We start from the raw sequence: 18,210 nt of genomic DNA, 5'->3' as shown, positions 1-18,210 counted from the left end.
CATGCGCAACAGCAATTAACACTAATTAGAAGACGGCAATGTACAGTAGGCTATTATGCTCGTTTTCTGGATTTGAATCGTCATATTAATGGCAGGAGTCATTATTGTATCATCACGTTTGTTGTAGACGGAATGGCATCACGCTTTGTTCTTATTTAATATCTTATTTAACACAACTTATACTTTGAGTCCAAATATAGAGGAGCACATAATTTAAAACAGTGCGTCATGCTGTTTCGAAGAGAGCACATTTTTAACAACAAAGCTTACTTCTCTCCTAAAAATACCTCCAACAGTAGTGCCTTTTCTGTCTAATTTTAAACATCTTCACAAAAGTGATCATTTCATTCAGTTCTGTTTTAAAGTTTGTGCACGTGTCCCTCACATTTCAAGCTGTATATTTAGTGTCCTCAGCATAATACTCGAGAAAACAGTCCTTAAAGATTGAATGCAAATGTACTTAAAAGTTGAATACAGCTCAGCTGTACCGGTACTTAAAAATGTTCTTTACTTCAAAAGAACTGGTGGAGTGGATAAAAAAAAAGAAAAGTAAACCGCTTGTATAGTAGCTTTTAGTTTTACGTTTGTACTGACTATGTCACTTTTTCAAAAAGTTTGGTTTTGTTTACAAGGATAACAATTACAGGCTAATGATGATGATGATGATGATGATGATGATGATGAACTTGAAATCTTCTGGAAGGTGGCGGATGTGCCCCAACCTGTTTAGTCAGCTGTCCATTTGGACAACCCTTGCCACAATAAATAAATAAATAAATAAATTAACGCCGATGGAACGCCTCTCAGGGATGCAATTAGAAGACACGTTGCTCACCCTGGGGTTCGGAAGCGGGGGGCCTCCGAAGGTCGGCGAGAGAACCCAATTAGCAGCTTGTCACGTCATGTCAGCAAAATAAATTCTTATCTCCCGCTCACCTTTGAACCCAGCATACGAGCCCCAGAGCAGAAAAAGACAGGTTTGCCTGAATCACTAACTTTCAATGACTTTTTATTCTTGCTGCTGCTGTTATGAACACAGTGGCAACATCACATCTCTTAGAAAAATAGAACATTTATAAAAAGATGGTACTAACACGGCCACTTCTTCCAAACACAACATAAATTGTTAACAATACAAAACAACTGACAACAAAATGGTCGTTCACAGTAACAAGTGTCTTCAGGATGAAACGTGTCTCTACACGGTAGTCTCATGTTTCCACAAGCCAGTTTTGACACAGGGGGCGCTCTCGCCCGCACTTACGAGTGGAACCACTTGGCCATTTTCTTTGAGCGCACCTCCGTTCTGCATGATAAGGTTAAGCCCGTACGATTTGGTTTCCAATTCGCCGCTGCCGAACGGCTCTGCGGCGCCGGCGGAGTCTTTGGACCCGGAGGGCTCCGCCCCCGCATCCGCCACCTCGCACGCCTTACGAGAGCGTCGCGATAGGCTGGCGCTGTCGCTGCTGTCCTGCTGCAGCTGGCTCCGGTGCCGTTCCCTGTAGGCCATGTAAGCGGCGCGGCGGCTGTTGCGCGCCGCCACGTCGTAATAGTGGTGCCGCCTGCTGGAGGCGCTCTGGACGCTGCCGTCCACGCTGGTGGGCACGTCGTAGGCGTACTCCCGCAGCACGGTCAGGCGGCTGGCGCGGTGTGTGCGGGATCGGTTCTTGTGGGGCCTGTTGACGGCCGGATTGTTGTCCACGGGGCGGAACTGCACGTCCACTGGCGCGACGTGCATTTTGATTTCATTGTCTACCGAATGCTCCGTCAGGCTGTTGTCCAAAATGGTCATCACCGGGGCGGCGGCATTGGCGACATTGGCAGCATTGGGCTTGCACTGGGCAGCCTCTGCGTGCAGATTGGTCAGCTTGCTGCCGTGTGCGGAGTTGCGTACACTGGGCGCGCTCTTATTGGTGTAGGAAGAATCTGCGCTGCTGCTGCGGGCGCCCTTGTTGGACTCCGCGTCCGTCTTGGCCGAGCCAGCCGCGGCGCCGCCGGGCTGCGGCAGGAGAGCATCTTCCTGTGTGGAGTAATCACGTCTGGCAGAGCAACAGGCCTGCGACCAGAAGCGCCTCATATCCTGCCTGTTGACGCAGTGGTGCGCCACCATGAATGCAGCGAGGGCCAGCGCCGCCACGCCGAACAGGCACGTGAATGCCAAATCGAAAGGATGGTCCTGCGACACGGCTGTGGCGCCGAACACCCACAGGCTGGCGTACAACCCTAAGGCCACAGCCACCCCCATAAGCTGAGCGCCGAAGGTGTGCTCATTCTCCAGCGCCGCTACGGGTGCAGCTTGCGGAAGGAGGCTGGGCGCAAGGGGGCGGCGCGGGCCATCCACCGCCGACTCACCGGCCAGGTGCTGCCGCTCGTCGGCCAGTTCCTTGAACTCGTAGCGGCGCTCGGGGTGGCGCCGCAGCTGAAGCAGGATGCTGAGGAAGTACATGCAGTCCACGAAAATGATAAAACCTGCCGGGCCGTAAAAAGCGCCGATGCTCGGCTCCCACGCCATCCAGCAGCTGGAAAGACAACATTTCTTACCAATGACATCATCTCTGACAGTAGACTGATTAACAGGTTCTACTTACTAAGGCGCATTGATTTGGCTGCCGTAATTCTTGATGTTAGCTGCCGCTGTGATGCCACAAACAATAGTAGGTATCCCTCCGCCGATTAAGTAGAACCTTTGAGAAACATAAAGAGAAAGCTAAAAAATCAAGAAGAAGACATGGCTTGGCGCACGTACGTACCTCAGCATCGGGCGCGGCGGCGGGGGCGGCTCATCCGGCTCCTCATAGCGCTTGGCTTTGCGTGTCACTTGCTTGTAAATATTGCGCGCCGTCACACCCACCCAGAGGGCGGTCGCCAGTGTGGAGTAGTGGAGTAAAATGCCCACCTGGGGGGGGCAAAAACTCGGCCGTCACCAAAAATGAACGAGGGAATTTTGAAAACGCAACGTGGGGTCTTACCGCTTGGCAGACGCTGGCGTAGCGCGTCTGATTGATGCCGCCCACAAACACGGCGCACGTGAGCGAGACGTGGAAGCAGAGGTTGACCAGCATGTGCCAACACTTGCGGCTAACACGCACCGAGCTGGTAGCGACAACGTGGGGGGCATTAGCCAAACGGGCGGCGGGTGCGAATCGGAAGCCGGGCTCTTACTTGTGGTGGTAGACGTAACTGACGATGATGGTCAGCAGGCAGAAGAGGAGCACGATGCTTGTGGCATAGATGACGGGATGCAGTGGCTCGATGGTGGGAGTGAAGTAGTCCACGGTGCTGAGGTCCTGCAGTGGGAAAGACCGCAAGCAAAAAAACTGACCATCACCATCATTTTATGTGAAAATCTCACAGTGATCCACGGAAGCACAGCGCGGTAGTGTTTGGGCATACAGTGGTACCTTGGCTCACGAACTTAATAGGTTCCCACAGAGAGTATGTGAGCCGAAAAGTTCGTCTTCCAAACAAGTATTTCCCATAGGAAACCATTGAAATGAGAATAATCCGTTCCCAGGTCCCCATAAAACAATTTTCTACTAAAAAAGCCTTAAAACTACACAAAATATACCTTATTTTATGTATAATAAATGTGCTATTGTATTGTAATTAAAGAAATACACTGTACTGTATAATAAAGTGTTTTTATTTGCAAAACTTGCAACTTGCCTTTGTTTTTTTTTTTTGCAACTTGCCTTTGTGATGGTACAGTAGTTGAAGGCTTGATGGATTGGAGTGGGAGGAGGAGGGCGGGAGGGAGTTACTGTTTGGAAGGAGAGTCCTCCGGTGTGGCTTCTCTTCTTTGCTTTTTAGGAGACTCTTTATCCTTGTTGCTGACTAAAAACCTCTTAATTGACACCTGTTGCTTTCTGAGTTGTAAGGTCTTACGAAACTGAGGCATCACATTATCATTCATCATGTTGATGATTCTCATAGCCACAGTCTTTTCTGAATGGTACTGTTCGACAAAATCCTGCACATCACTCCACTTTGCTAACATGGTCTTGATGCTCTCACTTGATGCTGACAAACGCGCACCTCGTTCGTGTTTGTCGATGATCTCCTTCTTCTGCTCGACCGTAATTTTCTTCAATGTCTTCTTAGGCTTAACACTAGCCTTTTGTGGGGTCTTTTTCGGTCCCATGGTAGCAAAAGTACACTCCAAAAGTACTCCAAAATGTCTACCGAACACAAACCACGTCCGCACTCAAACAAAGGGGGCGACGAACTGGGACGGCGTGAGCGTGCGTCAGCTTCTCGTGATTTCTCGTGTCGCGAGATTTGGTTCGTCCGCCGAAAACTAGTTCGTCAGCCGAGACAAAATGCTCGCGAATTTAATGTTCGTGAGGCGAAAAGTTCGTGAGCTGAAGCGTTCGTGAGCCGAGGTACCACTGTATCTGCCTCACAGTTCTGATGTTCGGGGTTCAAATCTCAGCTCAGGCCTTCCTGTGAGCAGTTTGAATGTTCTTCGCGTGTACTCAAGCTTCCTCAAACATTCTAAAAAGGTCAGAGGGGAGTAAAAGCCTACCATGAGCAGTCCGTAGTTGCCGAGCGAGTTACAGGATATGGTGGTGAAGTTGTCATGGTGGCCCAGGATGCGGCAGCCGTCGCTCTGCCAGCCGCCCTGGCCGCCCGCCAGGCTGAAGTTCCAGCAGGCCGACACGGCGTCGGAGCCGCGGGCGAAGCGCCGAAGGGTGATGTTGACGGGTGTCCGCAGCATACGTGTGGAAATGCCATCTGAATACGAGAGGACGTAAATCAGGAAACTGCATTTTTCCATTATCCCTGATTTACCACACACTCGGAGATAACTTAACAATAAAGGAAATGTATTGTTCAAAAATAGCTTTTGAAAAGTTGTATATACAGTATTTTTAACACGCCGTGATCTTACCACTAACACAATCGGAAAGTCGTACTTACAATACAGTAGGCTTCAAGAGCAAGGTTTACATGAAGACTTTTTAGTCATTTCGATTGAAATTCCAAATGAAGATCTCTGGTCACTTGTTAACATGTGACGTGATTCATTCCGATCTGCCGTTTGTATGCTTCCCTCCTTTCATCGGATCAGCCCCGCCCCGCGGCAGCCGCGAGACGCGCGGACATCACGTGATTTATCGAGATGGAGTTCATTTGTCATTTAGCACAGTAGTTGTGTACACTTTTATTGAAGCAGCATCTTGATAAAAGACAAGTTTAAAGTACTTAACTCATTCACTCCCATACATTTTCACTGAAGCAGCCCCCTTTGCTCCCGGCTGTTTTACTGGATTTTGACTGATTTTTCAAGGCCCACAGACTATTGTGTTCTATTGCTTTAAAAACATGGAACCACCCAGAAGAAAGACTAGAGTCTCTTCTTTCATCAGCCAAAAAAAGTATATTTCTATTTCTGTTTTGTAGCAATTAGCATTAGACTATAGCTAAGTTGAATCATTATTCACAAATCTATTTAGAATTGTGAGTAAATTAGCTTTTTTTTCTCCAACATGGCCCTGGTTGATCTCTTTTGCGCTGCTGCCACCTGCTGGCCATTTGTGTAAGAACTACCATTTCTTCAACTGCTCTTTGCAGTTGAGAGGCTGCATCAAAGCCTTTTGTATGCTCTAGCATCAAAAAACATAAAAAAAACATAAATACGTCACTTAAAACATTTAAAATAGAATGTATTGATAAAAACAAGTTCTCCACTCGCAAAAAAACGCCAACATTTTAGTGGGTGGAAACGCGACGTCATTTACTTCAAGACAGAGCATGTTGCCTCGCCATTCCGATTGAAGTGTATACATGACGCTCGTTTGCATTGACGAAAGGAATATATCACCCCTGTGATTCCGAATGAAATTCCATTCGGATTCACCCTTTTCATTCCGATTGAGGTGTTTATATGGAGCATTTTCATTCCGTTTGGCTGTTGGGATTCATTCTAATCGGAATACATGGCTCTATGTAAAGCAACCTCAATATAATCCCACTTGCCTATCTTTGCCATGATGACCGGAGTGGCCACGTTCCTCCTCTTCCCGCCGTCGGCCAGCTGAGACGAGTTGCCGGTAGAGGGGAAGAACTTGCCGTTGCGGAAGCCCAGCAGGTGGAGCTTGTAAACCGTGTCCTCCGCCTGCCCGGGCAGCAGCGCCGCTTGCGTAAAGAGCGACTGAGGAAGCTGCAGGGACGCCTCCACTGTCGTGCTCTAAGGGACCAAGACAACATTATGAAAAAAACTGAACCAAAACGATTAATCTACAGTGAAACTCCATTGATGTGTTCCAGAACCACCAATGTTTTACTGCAAACAAATTTAAACTGCAAGTGTAAAATGTATAGAAAATACAGTACAGTAAAGATAAGTGCCCTAACCCTAACTCTGACCTTGAGTAGAACGCTGGAGAAGGAGCCGGTGGTGTTGCATTTAAAGGTGAGCTGGCGGTCCTGCCCGGGGGTCCGTTCCGGGCTGGGCCTCTGGAACAACATGCAGGTCATTCCGTTCCACTCGTTGGGCTTGACCGAGTGGGCCTCCAGAGCGATGTTGGGGGACGTCTGACAACAAAACAACCATTAGACTCTTATTGGTTTGATTGTTTTAGTCCACCAAAAATGCTCATGACCCACTAAATGTTTAGCCATCTAAAAATGTCTGTCCTCATGTAGCCCCTCGATATATTTGATTTGACTTCAAAAGCATTTTTAAAAAATATATCAAATAAAAAGACAAAATAGGCATTTTGAAAAGATTGGAGATATTTTGGTTTGTGTACCGACCAGGGAGAAGGCCTGCGCTGAGGCCAAGCGGTGGGCGGCGATCTTCTGGAGGCAGGCGATGATGCGTGAGCACGCCGTGGCCTCGCGCTGCGCCATCCACAGCACGCGCTCGTCGGCCAGCATCAGATTGCTGGCCATGCTCACCATGACCTCACCGAGCTGGAGAATAAGAAGACATCAGACATATTTTTTTTTAAAGTTGTCAGTGAACAGCTCATATAACAGTGCAACTCAAAATACAACCATCAACAGCTATACCCCTGGCAACAAAAGTGAGCATACCACTAAGTGAAAATGTCCAAATTGAGCACAGTTAGTGATTTTTCCTCCTCAGTGTCATGTGACTCACTGTTACAAGGTCTCAGGTGTGAATAGGATTACTTTAGAATTAGAATTAAATATCTGCAGAAATGTGAGGGGCCGTAAAAATCTTATTTGTGTACACCGGCCAGTAACCAGCACCCCTCCCCCCCTCCATTTCAATGTATCATTTATTGTTTTACAATCAAGAACTATAAATTAGAAGAATAGAAAACTGCCATTAATTTTCATAATTTTAGGGGAAAATGCTGCAGTGTCTTTTAAAATTATCCATCTTTTTTGGGGGGTAAATGTTTTGTATCAAAACCACTACTGGTATTAATAGTACTTGGTATCATAATATATATATATATATATATATATATATATATATATATATATATATATATATATATATATATATATATATATATATATATATATATACGCACTTCATATATATATATTGTGACAAATGTTACAGCTTGCCACTCACGTCTTTAAATTTGTCCACAAACTTTGCGAACTTCTCAATCATCTCCGCCACAAAGATGATGTCCATCTTGTCTGAGAAGTTGGCGGCGTCGATGGTATAGACCAGGAGGCGGCGAGCCCTGGGCACTACGTTGCTTTCGTTCAGAGGCATCTGTCAAAAAAAAAGACAAAAAGGGGAACATCTTGACCGGGTTGCGAAATGCGAAGAAATCCCAAGCGGCAAGAGCGATGCTCACCTGGTTGATGACATAGAGGAAGCGAGTGACGTCTTTTTGGAACTGGCAGCGGGAGTAATCCTCCTCCGCCCACAGCCCATTGCGATTACAGTCTCGCCAAGCGCGCTGCTCCTCGCCAGCGCCGCCCGAGTAGCTTCCCGCACTTGATTGTAATCTGTTGCAGGGGAGGAAGGCTCGGATTCCGGCCAGGGTGCGCGGCCACCTGGAATGTTGCCGGAATGGATCTCATTTCCTTGTGCCAAATAATCACCGCTTGTAACAAGGGTTGCAAAATGCAGGGAATTTTCCAAGTTGCAAACATTTCATGAGGACTCGTTCATAAAGCAGGAATTTACTGCATTTTATTTACTACAAATTTGTAGCAATGAGCAAGAGGTGACTCAATACAATTGATGTAAACCAACCTGAAGTCTCCCTTGTTGTTGGAGACGCGTTCGGGGGCGCAATATTTGGCGGAACTCTCCAACACAACAATATGGACCGTCCTGGTGGTGTTTCCTCTGCTTGTCCGGACCCGGCACTCCCAGATCCCGGTAAAGCCCGGTTGGATGTTCGAGATGGTCAAGGCGCTACCAGAAGACGTATGTCGATTTATATTCTGAGAGTTGTGGCATCATGCCATTTTTTTTTTTAATTGTTCATTGTCATCACCTGGCAATCAGGGAGCAGTTCTGCACCATGCGTTTCTCGATGTAAATGCCCTGGGCGGCGTCGGGCGTCACCATGCGCCCGTTCTGGTACCACAGCACCTGCATGTCCTCGGCCACGAAGGACGCCTGACACTGGAAGGGAAGGCTGTCCCCCTGGAAGACCACCTGGCGCTGGGATGGAGTCAGCTGGAAGGAGGGCAGCTCGAGGGGGGCGTCTGCGGCAGGAAGTGAGCAAAATAAGGAAACTTAGTGGTGGGAACCCTTAGGTAAACTTTCATTTTTTTTCTTTTTCTTTTTTTTTCTGGAGAGTTCAGTATTGTTCATTCGGTAATTTTACCGATTTAGCATGTTATCGTCATTGCTCTCTTTTTTTATTTATTTTTTTGTATGTGGGTGAGTATGTCTATGTGCGTATGCATTCATTAGTTCACCTAAAACCTATTAAAAAATCCCATACTGTTCACCTAAACCGAACACTTCCAGCCTGAGTCGTGAGGCCGTCAGGAGACCCGAGCAAGGACCAAAGAAGGCAGGTAAACTTTCAGATGTCACAAAGCATCATTAGATATAATATAATAATAGAGAGATCTACTGCTAATTCAAGTAATTTCTCTTGCTAAATAATGAGCCAACATGTATTGCTGCAAGCTATTTAGATTCAACTTGAATGAAGCTTCTATTGCCTTATTGTATGTGTCTATTTTTGACTTGACCTAGTGAAAGAGGAATAAAATTATTTGTCCTCTTTGCGTGTTCCAAAATTTGAAGACAGATTTAATGTAAGAAAAAACACCTTTGCAAAAATGATTTTTTAATCCAACAGAGATCTCTGGACATTTAACAGCCTCTAATTCATCACTTAAACAGGTGGGATTCAGAGCGTCGAAATGTGCCTCTTCCGCGTGTACAATGGCTTCTTATAGTTAAAAGACCTCCTCTCTTTCATTTGTAGACAAAACATACTCTCTGGGTACTTTTCCATGAGCGATGGCGAAAACAGAGTCAGGGGTGCATGTTCAAAACAGATTCTGTTCTCAAGGACCAAATGTGTTTTCGCACAAAGCGCTGAGAAGGAACTTTTTTAGACTAAATAGTATGTCCCAGTTTAAGGTCAGATTATACCGAAATCAACACCATCTGCTCTGCACAGGACACAAAACATTTCGACAAGGTCAATATAAAGAATTAAAATGTCAATATAAAGAATTAAAATGTTAATAATGTGTACAATTAAAAATGTTATAATATCTATCACTAGCTAATCAATTAACCATATGGGCTAAAAAGGAAAAGTCATAAATAACCTAATACGGCAATCTCCAACATATTCATGGTTCACTATTTACAAATCCACCTTTTTTGTATTTTTTGTTTTGTTTTGTGCTCTGAGGTCTATTTATATGATCTCCTATTTGATAAGACATTAGAGAATAAAAACAGACCCGGGCGCCCATTCTCTCATATTTGTTGGTTTTACCGCACGTGAGGAGCTCCGGCTTGACGGCTGTGACGAGCTGGCCCTGCAGCGACTGCGGGTACGAACACTTGGTGTTCTTGGTTGCCACGTTCCTGTCGCGGAGCCAATGCAGCAGCCATTGCAGGTTGCAGTCGCACAGCAGGTACGGCGTCTGGAAGTCCCTGCGAGATAGCGAGCAAAAAAAAGCAGTCGTGTGACCGATCGCCGGCCGGTTGACGGTGCCCCGAAATGTTTTTGGCCTGGTACTCACAGTGATTTCAAAGACACGAGGCTGTCAAAAGTCCCTTGAGCCAACGACGAAAACAGATTCCCAGAGAGATTTCTGCAAATATGATTGAACATGTGAATTAGTCTTCAATCATTCAACTTGAATTTCATCGCTAAACTAATGAAAACACTTACAGTCGAATGAGACTGGTGAGGCCTCTGAAGATGTCCACGTTGAGGCAGCCGATACTGTTGTTGGACAACTCCCTGGAGCACAAAAGCACATTTTCAATTTCACCGTAAAACTTCCCCGCTGGCCTTTTTTTTTTTTGTTCTTTTCATCCTAATAATGAGGGTCAAAATAGACCTAATCAAAAAATATATATATACATACAATAATTTGTTATTTTAAACCATTTTAAGATAAATAAAAAAAACCCCCTGCTGTTTCCCCCTTTTTCTCCTTGTTATACGGTGACTGAAAATGAACTATAAATATATGGATTTTTTTTTATAAAAAGACTTCCGCTGGGTTTATTTTTATACTCATCCCCTCCTAAACAAAACAAAAGCTTAAGAAAGGCGTGTTGAAACAGAACTACTTCAAGGTGCTTTTTTTCTTTCTTTTCCCAAGCATGTTTTTGTGCCTGCAGGTGGGTATCTGCACTTCAAAAAGGCAGACTGAGGTGATTCATCACACATGATTACCGAGTGTCAGGAGCTGCCGGTGCCAGCATGTCAACACTCTAGTCCGGAAGAATTACACCAAATGCTACATGTACAGTTCCTACGCAATAATGGTGGTTACAATTAAAACTTTCTTCACACTCGCCGCCGTTGATCTGACTCTGATTGAAAGGCGGCACATCAAGGGATCGCAATACATCGAGGCGGGACTAGACGACTTTTCGTTTCTTCTGCGTCATCGCAAGGCGCGGCGCCAGCATGGCAATCTACAGAGGCGCCGCGTCGCAGGACACCGCACGGAGGGGGCTGGAAGGGGAGGCAAAAATAGCCTGATGTGCTAGCCTGAGACCTTTCAGCTGTTTGGGGGGGGTTGCAGTGTAGGTCTGTGGAATTCATAATATGTATGTGTGTGCGTTGTAATTTCTGTATTAAAAATAAAATAAAGTAAAAATAGTACTGTCTATTAGGGGTGCGAATTGCCTAGTACCTGGCGATTCGATTCGTATCACGATTCATAGGTCACGATTCGATTCCATTTAATCCCGATACGAATCTATAAATTGATCATTGCCTCTTTTTTTTTTTTTACTCAAATTTAGAAAATACTAATCAGTAAACTTGTACACTGTAAGATTTGTATGAAAATGTATTTATTTATCTGAAAATTCAGGCTTATAACTGAGCCACTGCATTTAACAAACAGGTTGCAGTATCACGTTTCAAAGGTCACGATTCGATACCGATTAATCCCGATACGAATCTATAAATCGATTATTGCAATTTTTAAAAAAAAAATTACTCAAATTTAGAAAATACTAATCAGTAGGGGTGTGAATTGCCTAGTACTTGCCGATTCAATTCGTATCATGATTCATAGGTCACGATTCAATTCAATACCGATTAATCCCGATGTGAATCTAAAAATTGATTATTGTGATTTATTTATTTATTTTTTACTCAAATTTAGAAAATACTATTTCAGGTTTATTAACAAACAGGTTGCCGTCTGTTTCATGTTTGAACAGCACTGAAATAAAACATTAAGGCTTAATGTTCCATTAATATAACATTCTTCCATGCTTAATGTGTAAATCCTAACCCTAAGTAAGACGTTATGTTGAATATTCCCATAAAAAAACTTATGTTTAAAAATCAATACGGCCGCATATCGAATCGATTCGAGAATTGCGCGCTGTAATATCGCGATATATTGCCGAATCGATTTTTTCTAACACCCCTACTGTCTATGTTTCTTTGTCAATGATTAAAATCAAATGTGGAGACTTGTAAGGACATTTTCATTGTATGTGCATGCTCCAGCCCCAACATTAGCTACACCTGCACAGAATTAATGGAATAACCTTACATTGTACAATGTAATGTCTTTAAATCAGAATTTATGCAAAATCAAACTTATTATCATTTATTTTGTTCTACACGTGCTGTGGAATTGGAGAATAAAATGGCTGATTTTGTATTCAGTTGGTATGTTGTTTTTTCATTTTTTTTTATATTTTATTGTTCGGACGGACAAATCCACCTCACGTGGTGTCGATTGCTGAAACTGATGTCATGGGCTAAGTTTTTCTAACTTTCCAGGGGGCAGCACTGCACCATGAGTTTGAGGGAGCCATGAACATGCAGCACACACAAGCCGAATGCCTTCCTGTCAGGCTCTTACTGCTCTGCAGGATTGGCCAAACTCAAGTTTAACTTGGCAGCAGGTGGAAACTCTAGATTGCAAATCACGCTGCATTCAGGGGACACACTGGATTTGAAGTCTCCTGAACACAGATACCACACTGCTCCCCATTTCCAAGTGCTATACGCACATCCCCGCACTGGTGGGAGCGTGTGAAATCATCCGAGGGGGCCTGAGCTGTCTCTGGCACGGAGCCAGACTAAACAAGGCAGTGGAAATAAAATAGCTCTTGACCGACCGTCCTCCCTCATGGATGCATAGCAGAGCTGCCGAACACAAACATGCAGCGCAGTGCTAACATAGATACGTGCGACAGGTGATCTGGACGAGGTGCAAAGTCGACAAAGGCAGACAAAGCGGAAGGAAAATATCTGAAATTGGAAGTAGGGTGCTCAAGGCACTACTTACAGTCTTTTGAGAGCTGTCAATCCGAGGAAGGCACCTGGTTCTATTCGGCTGATCAGGTTATTCCGCAGGTCTCTGCAAAACATTAAATTATTTTTTTTTATTCTATTATTAATTACATATGCAGCCTGTCATACTGAACCATAAACAGTTGTGGGGTAGAGTCTTTAATAAAAGGTAAAAGTCAAGCCACAAGTTATGTTGAATGTTTGTTTAGTCATTTGACCTTCTATTCATATTGATTCAATGACACATTATTGTTTCTATTGAAGAGGAATAAAATATTTGTCCTCTTTGCGTGTTCCAAAACTTGAAGACAGATTTAATGTAAGAAAAAACACCTTTGCAAAAATGATTTTAATCTAACAGAGATCTCTGGACATCGTAACAGACTCCAAATCATCACTTAACAGGTGGAATTCAGAGCGCCGAATGTGCCTCTTCCACGTGTAAAATGGCTTCTTATAGTTAATACCGACCGCCTCTCTTTCATTTGTAGACAAAACATACTCTCTGGGTACTTTTCCATGAGCGATGGCGAAAACAGAGTCAGGGGTGCGTGTTCAAAACAGATTCTGTTCTCAAGGACCAAATGTGTTTTCCCACAGAGAAGGAACTTCTAGACCAAATAATATGTCCTAGCTTAAGGTCAAATTATACTGAGTTCAACACTACTTGCTTTACACGTCTATAAAACCTTTCAACATGGTTAATATAAAGAATTAAGATGTTAATAATGTATAACAATGGCTAATATATGAAAATAAAGAATTTAAATGTTAATAATATCTAACACTATATAACACAGTTTTTTCCTATAAAGTGTATTTTGGGTCAATATTTTTAGTGTCATATTGCTTCAGTTTTCATGCAACTTGGTTTTGGTCAGACTTTTTAGAACAGAATAAATCGCAGAAAGCGAGAATCCACAATGGGAGACTCCACATCTAAAAATATGGAACTTAAGATGATTTTGACCCACTTTCCACAATGAGCATTCCTCCAAAAGCAGCAGATTTACTCAGGAATTAGCATGTGACGCTCTGCTAGTTCGGCTCCCGTTTCTAATGGGTGGCGTAATAATGGGGATTGTGTGTTGCGGAGACGCCCACAATCTCTCGACAGTTGCTTGAGAAATTGAAACGGATTCTCTACCCTCGCTTCATGTTCATGGCTGGATAGACAGTTTCTTGGCGGACAAAGGAGTAGGGGAAAAACTGAAAGACATTGGAGGCCGTAGAAAAGGGGGTGTGGGGGGTTGCTGGAGGGATGGGAGTCTTTTATTTTATTTTCACTGAGTGAATTTGATGAACGTTGGGAGGGGAGGCATTACAATGACAAAGCAGGCGAGCCGTCCAGCTCCACTGACCCTCCAGGCACAAAGGAGAGTTACTTTTAGAGCTAACCTTGCCCCTGGATTCGAATGACAACAGCCCGTTTGAGCTTTTACGACCTGCCGTCTAGCCGCTGGCAGACAAAAAACACATAAAAGCCTTCGAAGATCAAAGTTTGCCGGGACGCAAATTAAGCAAACACACTTTAAATTGTCCCCAAGCAGTAAGTAAAAATGAGCCTATCCATTGTTAACATTTTTAATTCTTTATTTTATATTTTAAACATTTTGAATTTAGTTATAGATGTGTAGAGCAGGTGAAATAATGTTAAGCTCAATATAACTCGACCTTAACCTATCTGTTATCTTGTTTTGTCTAAATTCCCTTTCAGTGTCCTGCTTGAGAAAGTTCAATCTGACATACTGAGATTCTGTTTTGAGAAAGTGCAAGCTGGCATACTGAGAACCTGTTTCGTCTAAAAGTGAAGAAAGTGCAAGCTGGCATATTGAGATTCTGTTTTGTCTAAAAGTGAAAGATCAACCTAGCATACTGTGAGAATGTAATCTGATTTTCGTATTTGATGGGAGGAGAAGAGGCGTTTTTGTACAAACTCGGATTGTAATAAAGGGCTGTTTCTCCTGGGGGGAGGGACACACATTCTTGGATGACACTGCTTTGGTGATATTCAATTGTGTGACCAGAGATCTCTGTAATAAATCCATCCTTGCAAGGACCCTCTTCACAAGAATCTCATCTTTGATTTATTTGAACATGCAAAAGATTACAAAACTTAAATATAATCCTTCACCATCAAGACCATATTTGGATGGACCTCTTAAAGACGATGCATTTTTCCCTACAAATTAGGTGTCTTTTAATAACATGCTTTCCAAATACCTTAGGGATCAGGACAGCTCACACACAAGACACATTTTGGGAAATGGGCAGCTTACAAAATTGACATGCTTGTAGAATTTCACACTTGATGCATGAGGAGAAACTCCAAAGACGCAACTATTAGTATACAAGCAATTAAAAAGTCAATTTCCCATAACATGGCCCCTTCAAAGCTCAGTTTCCAAAGACCGGATAGGATTAAGGGGCTCTATATGTGTGTCAAGAGCTCAAAGTTACACCATTAAGATCCCGAGTCTTCAAAAAAAGAAAGAAAAGATTCTGAGTCTTTTTACCAACGCTATAGAAAACATACCTCTAATTCCATACTCATGCAGTCATGTGTTATGGCAGCCTAGGGTAAAAGCACCACTATTAACGGCCTGGTTATTCAATCTGCGCGGAAGCCATTCCTCAGTGATAAATCACGCGTGGCCCATATGTGCAGGCCCGGAGCCATGTTTCTGCAAAGAATCCGTCGCTCGGAAACACGGGTGATAACATTTCAAAACCAGAGTGGTGTCTGGTACGAGTGACGTTTCACTTGGGGGTGGGGGAAGAAATGGTACGCCAGGAAGAGTCCTTACGTATCAGCCCAAGACAATCACCAAAGATGCGCCAAGCAACAGAACTTTTGAAAGTACCTTTGACATAATTTGCAGTGTAGTGAAAAAGTTACTTACAATTTTTCCAACGCTGACAATCCGAGAAACGAGCCGTTCTTCAGCTCTTGAATTTTATTGTTGTTAAGAAACCTGTGAAGAGGGAAAACACATTAATGAACAGCAACATAATACAAGGACCAAAAAGTACAACTGTGGGCCCGATTGGAGTCATTATGGGCCATTGAGGGGATGTTTTATCAGCTTGTAAGGCAAGACACTTGCATCTCAAATCATCTTTTTCCATCGAAATGAATAGAAACACCATTAATCTGTTCAAGCACCACCCACTCAAACAAACCAAAATAACAAAACAAACATTTTTGATAGATGTATATTTTAATATCGATGTCAGTCTGATGTGGATTTGCACCGAGTCCACAGTTGCTCAAAATCCTCCACCCTCAGGGCATGTGTTGCTAGACAGACCGTTTCCTTGCAGTCCATCTCTGGATGTCTGCCTGGGGAATCCAAACGGAAGGATGTGACCTCCCGCCGTCTTCCTTATCTCTACACATAATATAAGTCCAGCTTGAGCTCAAGCCAGGAACAAACTACAAAGGGGAGGCCAACTGCATCCCACGCCCTACCTCTTGTTTGCAAATCCATTTTCACACTGCCTTCCAGGTAAACTAATATATGATGGGTCACGGAAGAGCCGGCATTATGCGGTCTGTATTGTGGAGGAACTCCTTGAGGAACTGCTGAGCAATGGTCTTGGGAAGGTGTCCATCCCTGGAAATGATTTAAAGACATAGGAGACCCTTTTCTCTTAGAGAAATAATTCCAGGGAGTGACATCATCAGAATAAAAACTGGAAAAGGAAAAAATTGAGTTGAGTGTTGGCCAGATAGGACCTGGAGTCTTATTTCAAAAATTATCCACACGGGAGAATTCCTGTGTATTGCCAGTGTAGCCTGAATGCCTTTCAAATTATTATTTTTTTGTCCAGACAGCATGTCAGCTGGAAAAGTCGCTTCCTCTGCCATTCCAAAACATCATCAGGGACATGTGTGACAATGGTATGACTTAGTAGCTTGACAATGTTGTCATCATCTCATGACTTAAAATCCAAGAAAGACCACAGGGATGTAACCCCAACTCCCTCTGTATTGACATTCTCACCTGTCCATCCAGTTGCATCACGGCATGAAATAAAACAAACCCTCTCAGCCTTTGTCAACACTAATCCACATAACACAAATGGACTCCTGGGGTAGCAACAACTCCTCTCTTTTTTTATTTCTAGGCCCCGGCATCTATTATTTCCGTTCCCTGCCCTGGTGTTCTCTTGTTGCTGCAATCGTTCAACACCACCACAAAAACATACACTGGGGGGAAAAAACCTCAGCTGCAGCACCAAGTGCACAAAAAAAAAGTTGAATACGTATGAAAAAACTGATGTCACAGGTGTGTTAGTGAGGTGGACTCACGTAGGTCTCATTGTCTATGTCAATTTAGTCATGAATAGTTTTATTATTTAATACTGTATTAATGAAAAGTGCACACTAAAAGTTGCAGACCTGTTGAGACCTCGCAGGGAGACATGGTGTGTTCAAGTGTCTTCGTAAACGGGAACGCCCATCGCTTATACTTACAGTGTGATAGTCCGATTTGGGAAAGAGTCGGGAGGTAGCATCTGACGAAGCTCCATGTTGCTGCAGACCACCTTCCTGTCGGACGCCAGGCTTTTCCCGGTGCTCTTCGAGTGCTCTTCGTATTTGCAAGCGGACGCGTCCGCCGCCGTTGAGCGGGCGCCGCCGATGCAGAGCAGCAAAATCACAAACGGGAACGAAAGAGCTCTCATTTTCCCCACGGGACCGTAAAGTAACCGCAGCAAAAACAGATAATTCTCATGAATCTGAAAAAAGTTGCTTTTGGTTTTACATTAACCACAGACATTTTACTTTAGCTTGTAGCTTCTTCGATTGTAGTATTGCTTCCATCGTCCATTGCTTCTTTGCCCTCAATGCAACGAAAGGATTCTTTGTTTGTTCCTTCATTTAAAATCGTCTTTCCAAATCGCGTTGCGTTTGTTTGAGTGCTTCCTTTTCCACCGAAGGCCCCTGCGGTCATCCCAAAATTATCCTCACACGCAAAAACAACAAAAGTCCCCTTTCTCCTTTTTTTCCAACAGGAAATCGGCCCGGAAAACACGAGCGACGAGAGCAACAGCAGCCCAAAAGTTACGACAGCTCAAAACGTCAAATGTAAGGGGAAACTATTTAAGGGGAAGTATCTACATGTATTGTTGTGTGTTTTGAGTTCCCTTCGCGTCTAGTGAAGAATTCCAAGCGAGTTTTTGTCCATTGAGAAGTCTTCCCCCTTGCCCGCCTGGAGCTGAGTTGGCTACCAGCTTCCGCGTTTGTATTTCAAAGTAAGACACCTAACGGAAGTAGTTT

The 18,210-nt window shown here is 43.9% G+C and overlaps 1 protein-coding gene across 1 annotated transcript; it reads right to left on the bottom strand.

Annotated features, from left to right (window-relative positions):
- Window positions 1-992: 992 nt before the first annotated feature.
- On the bottom strand, window positions 993-18,159 carry adgra3 (adhesion G protein-coupled receptor A3). The gene is made up of 19 exons (XM_077545229.1): window positions 17,407-18,159; window positions 15,830-15,901; window positions 12,922-12,993; window positions 10,320-10,391; window positions 10,168-10,239; window positions 9,918-10,078; window positions 8,442-8,655; window positions 8,195-8,359; window positions 7,791-7,992; window positions 7,556-7,705; window positions 6,760-6,918; window positions 6,370-6,537; window positions 5,980-6,190; window positions 4,526-4,734; window positions 3,163-3,287; window positions 2,970-3,093; window positions 2,751-2,896; window positions 2,589-2,684; window positions 993-2,519 (listed from the first exon to the last, which is right to left on the bottom strand). Exons 1-19 carry the CDS (start codon window positions 17,613-17,615, stop codon window positions 1,199-1,201), a joined length of 3,948 nt encoding a protein of 1,315 aa, XP_077401355.1. The 5' UTR covers window positions 17,616-18,159; the 3' UTR covers window positions 993-1,198.
- Window positions 18,160-18,210: the final 51 nt, after the last annotated feature.

This window comes from Vanacampus margaritifer, chromosome 15 (genome assembly GCF_051991255.1).
Source record: "Vanacampus margaritifer isolate UIUO_Vmar chromosome 15, RoL_Vmar_1.0, whole genome shotgun sequence".
NCBI classification, from domain to species: Eukaryota; Metazoa; Chordata; class Actinopteri; order Syngnathiformes; family Syngnathidae; genus Vanacampus; species Vanacampus margaritifer.
Note: the sequence above shows the minus strand (reverse complement) of the source record. Positions and strands in the feature narration are given on the sequence as shown.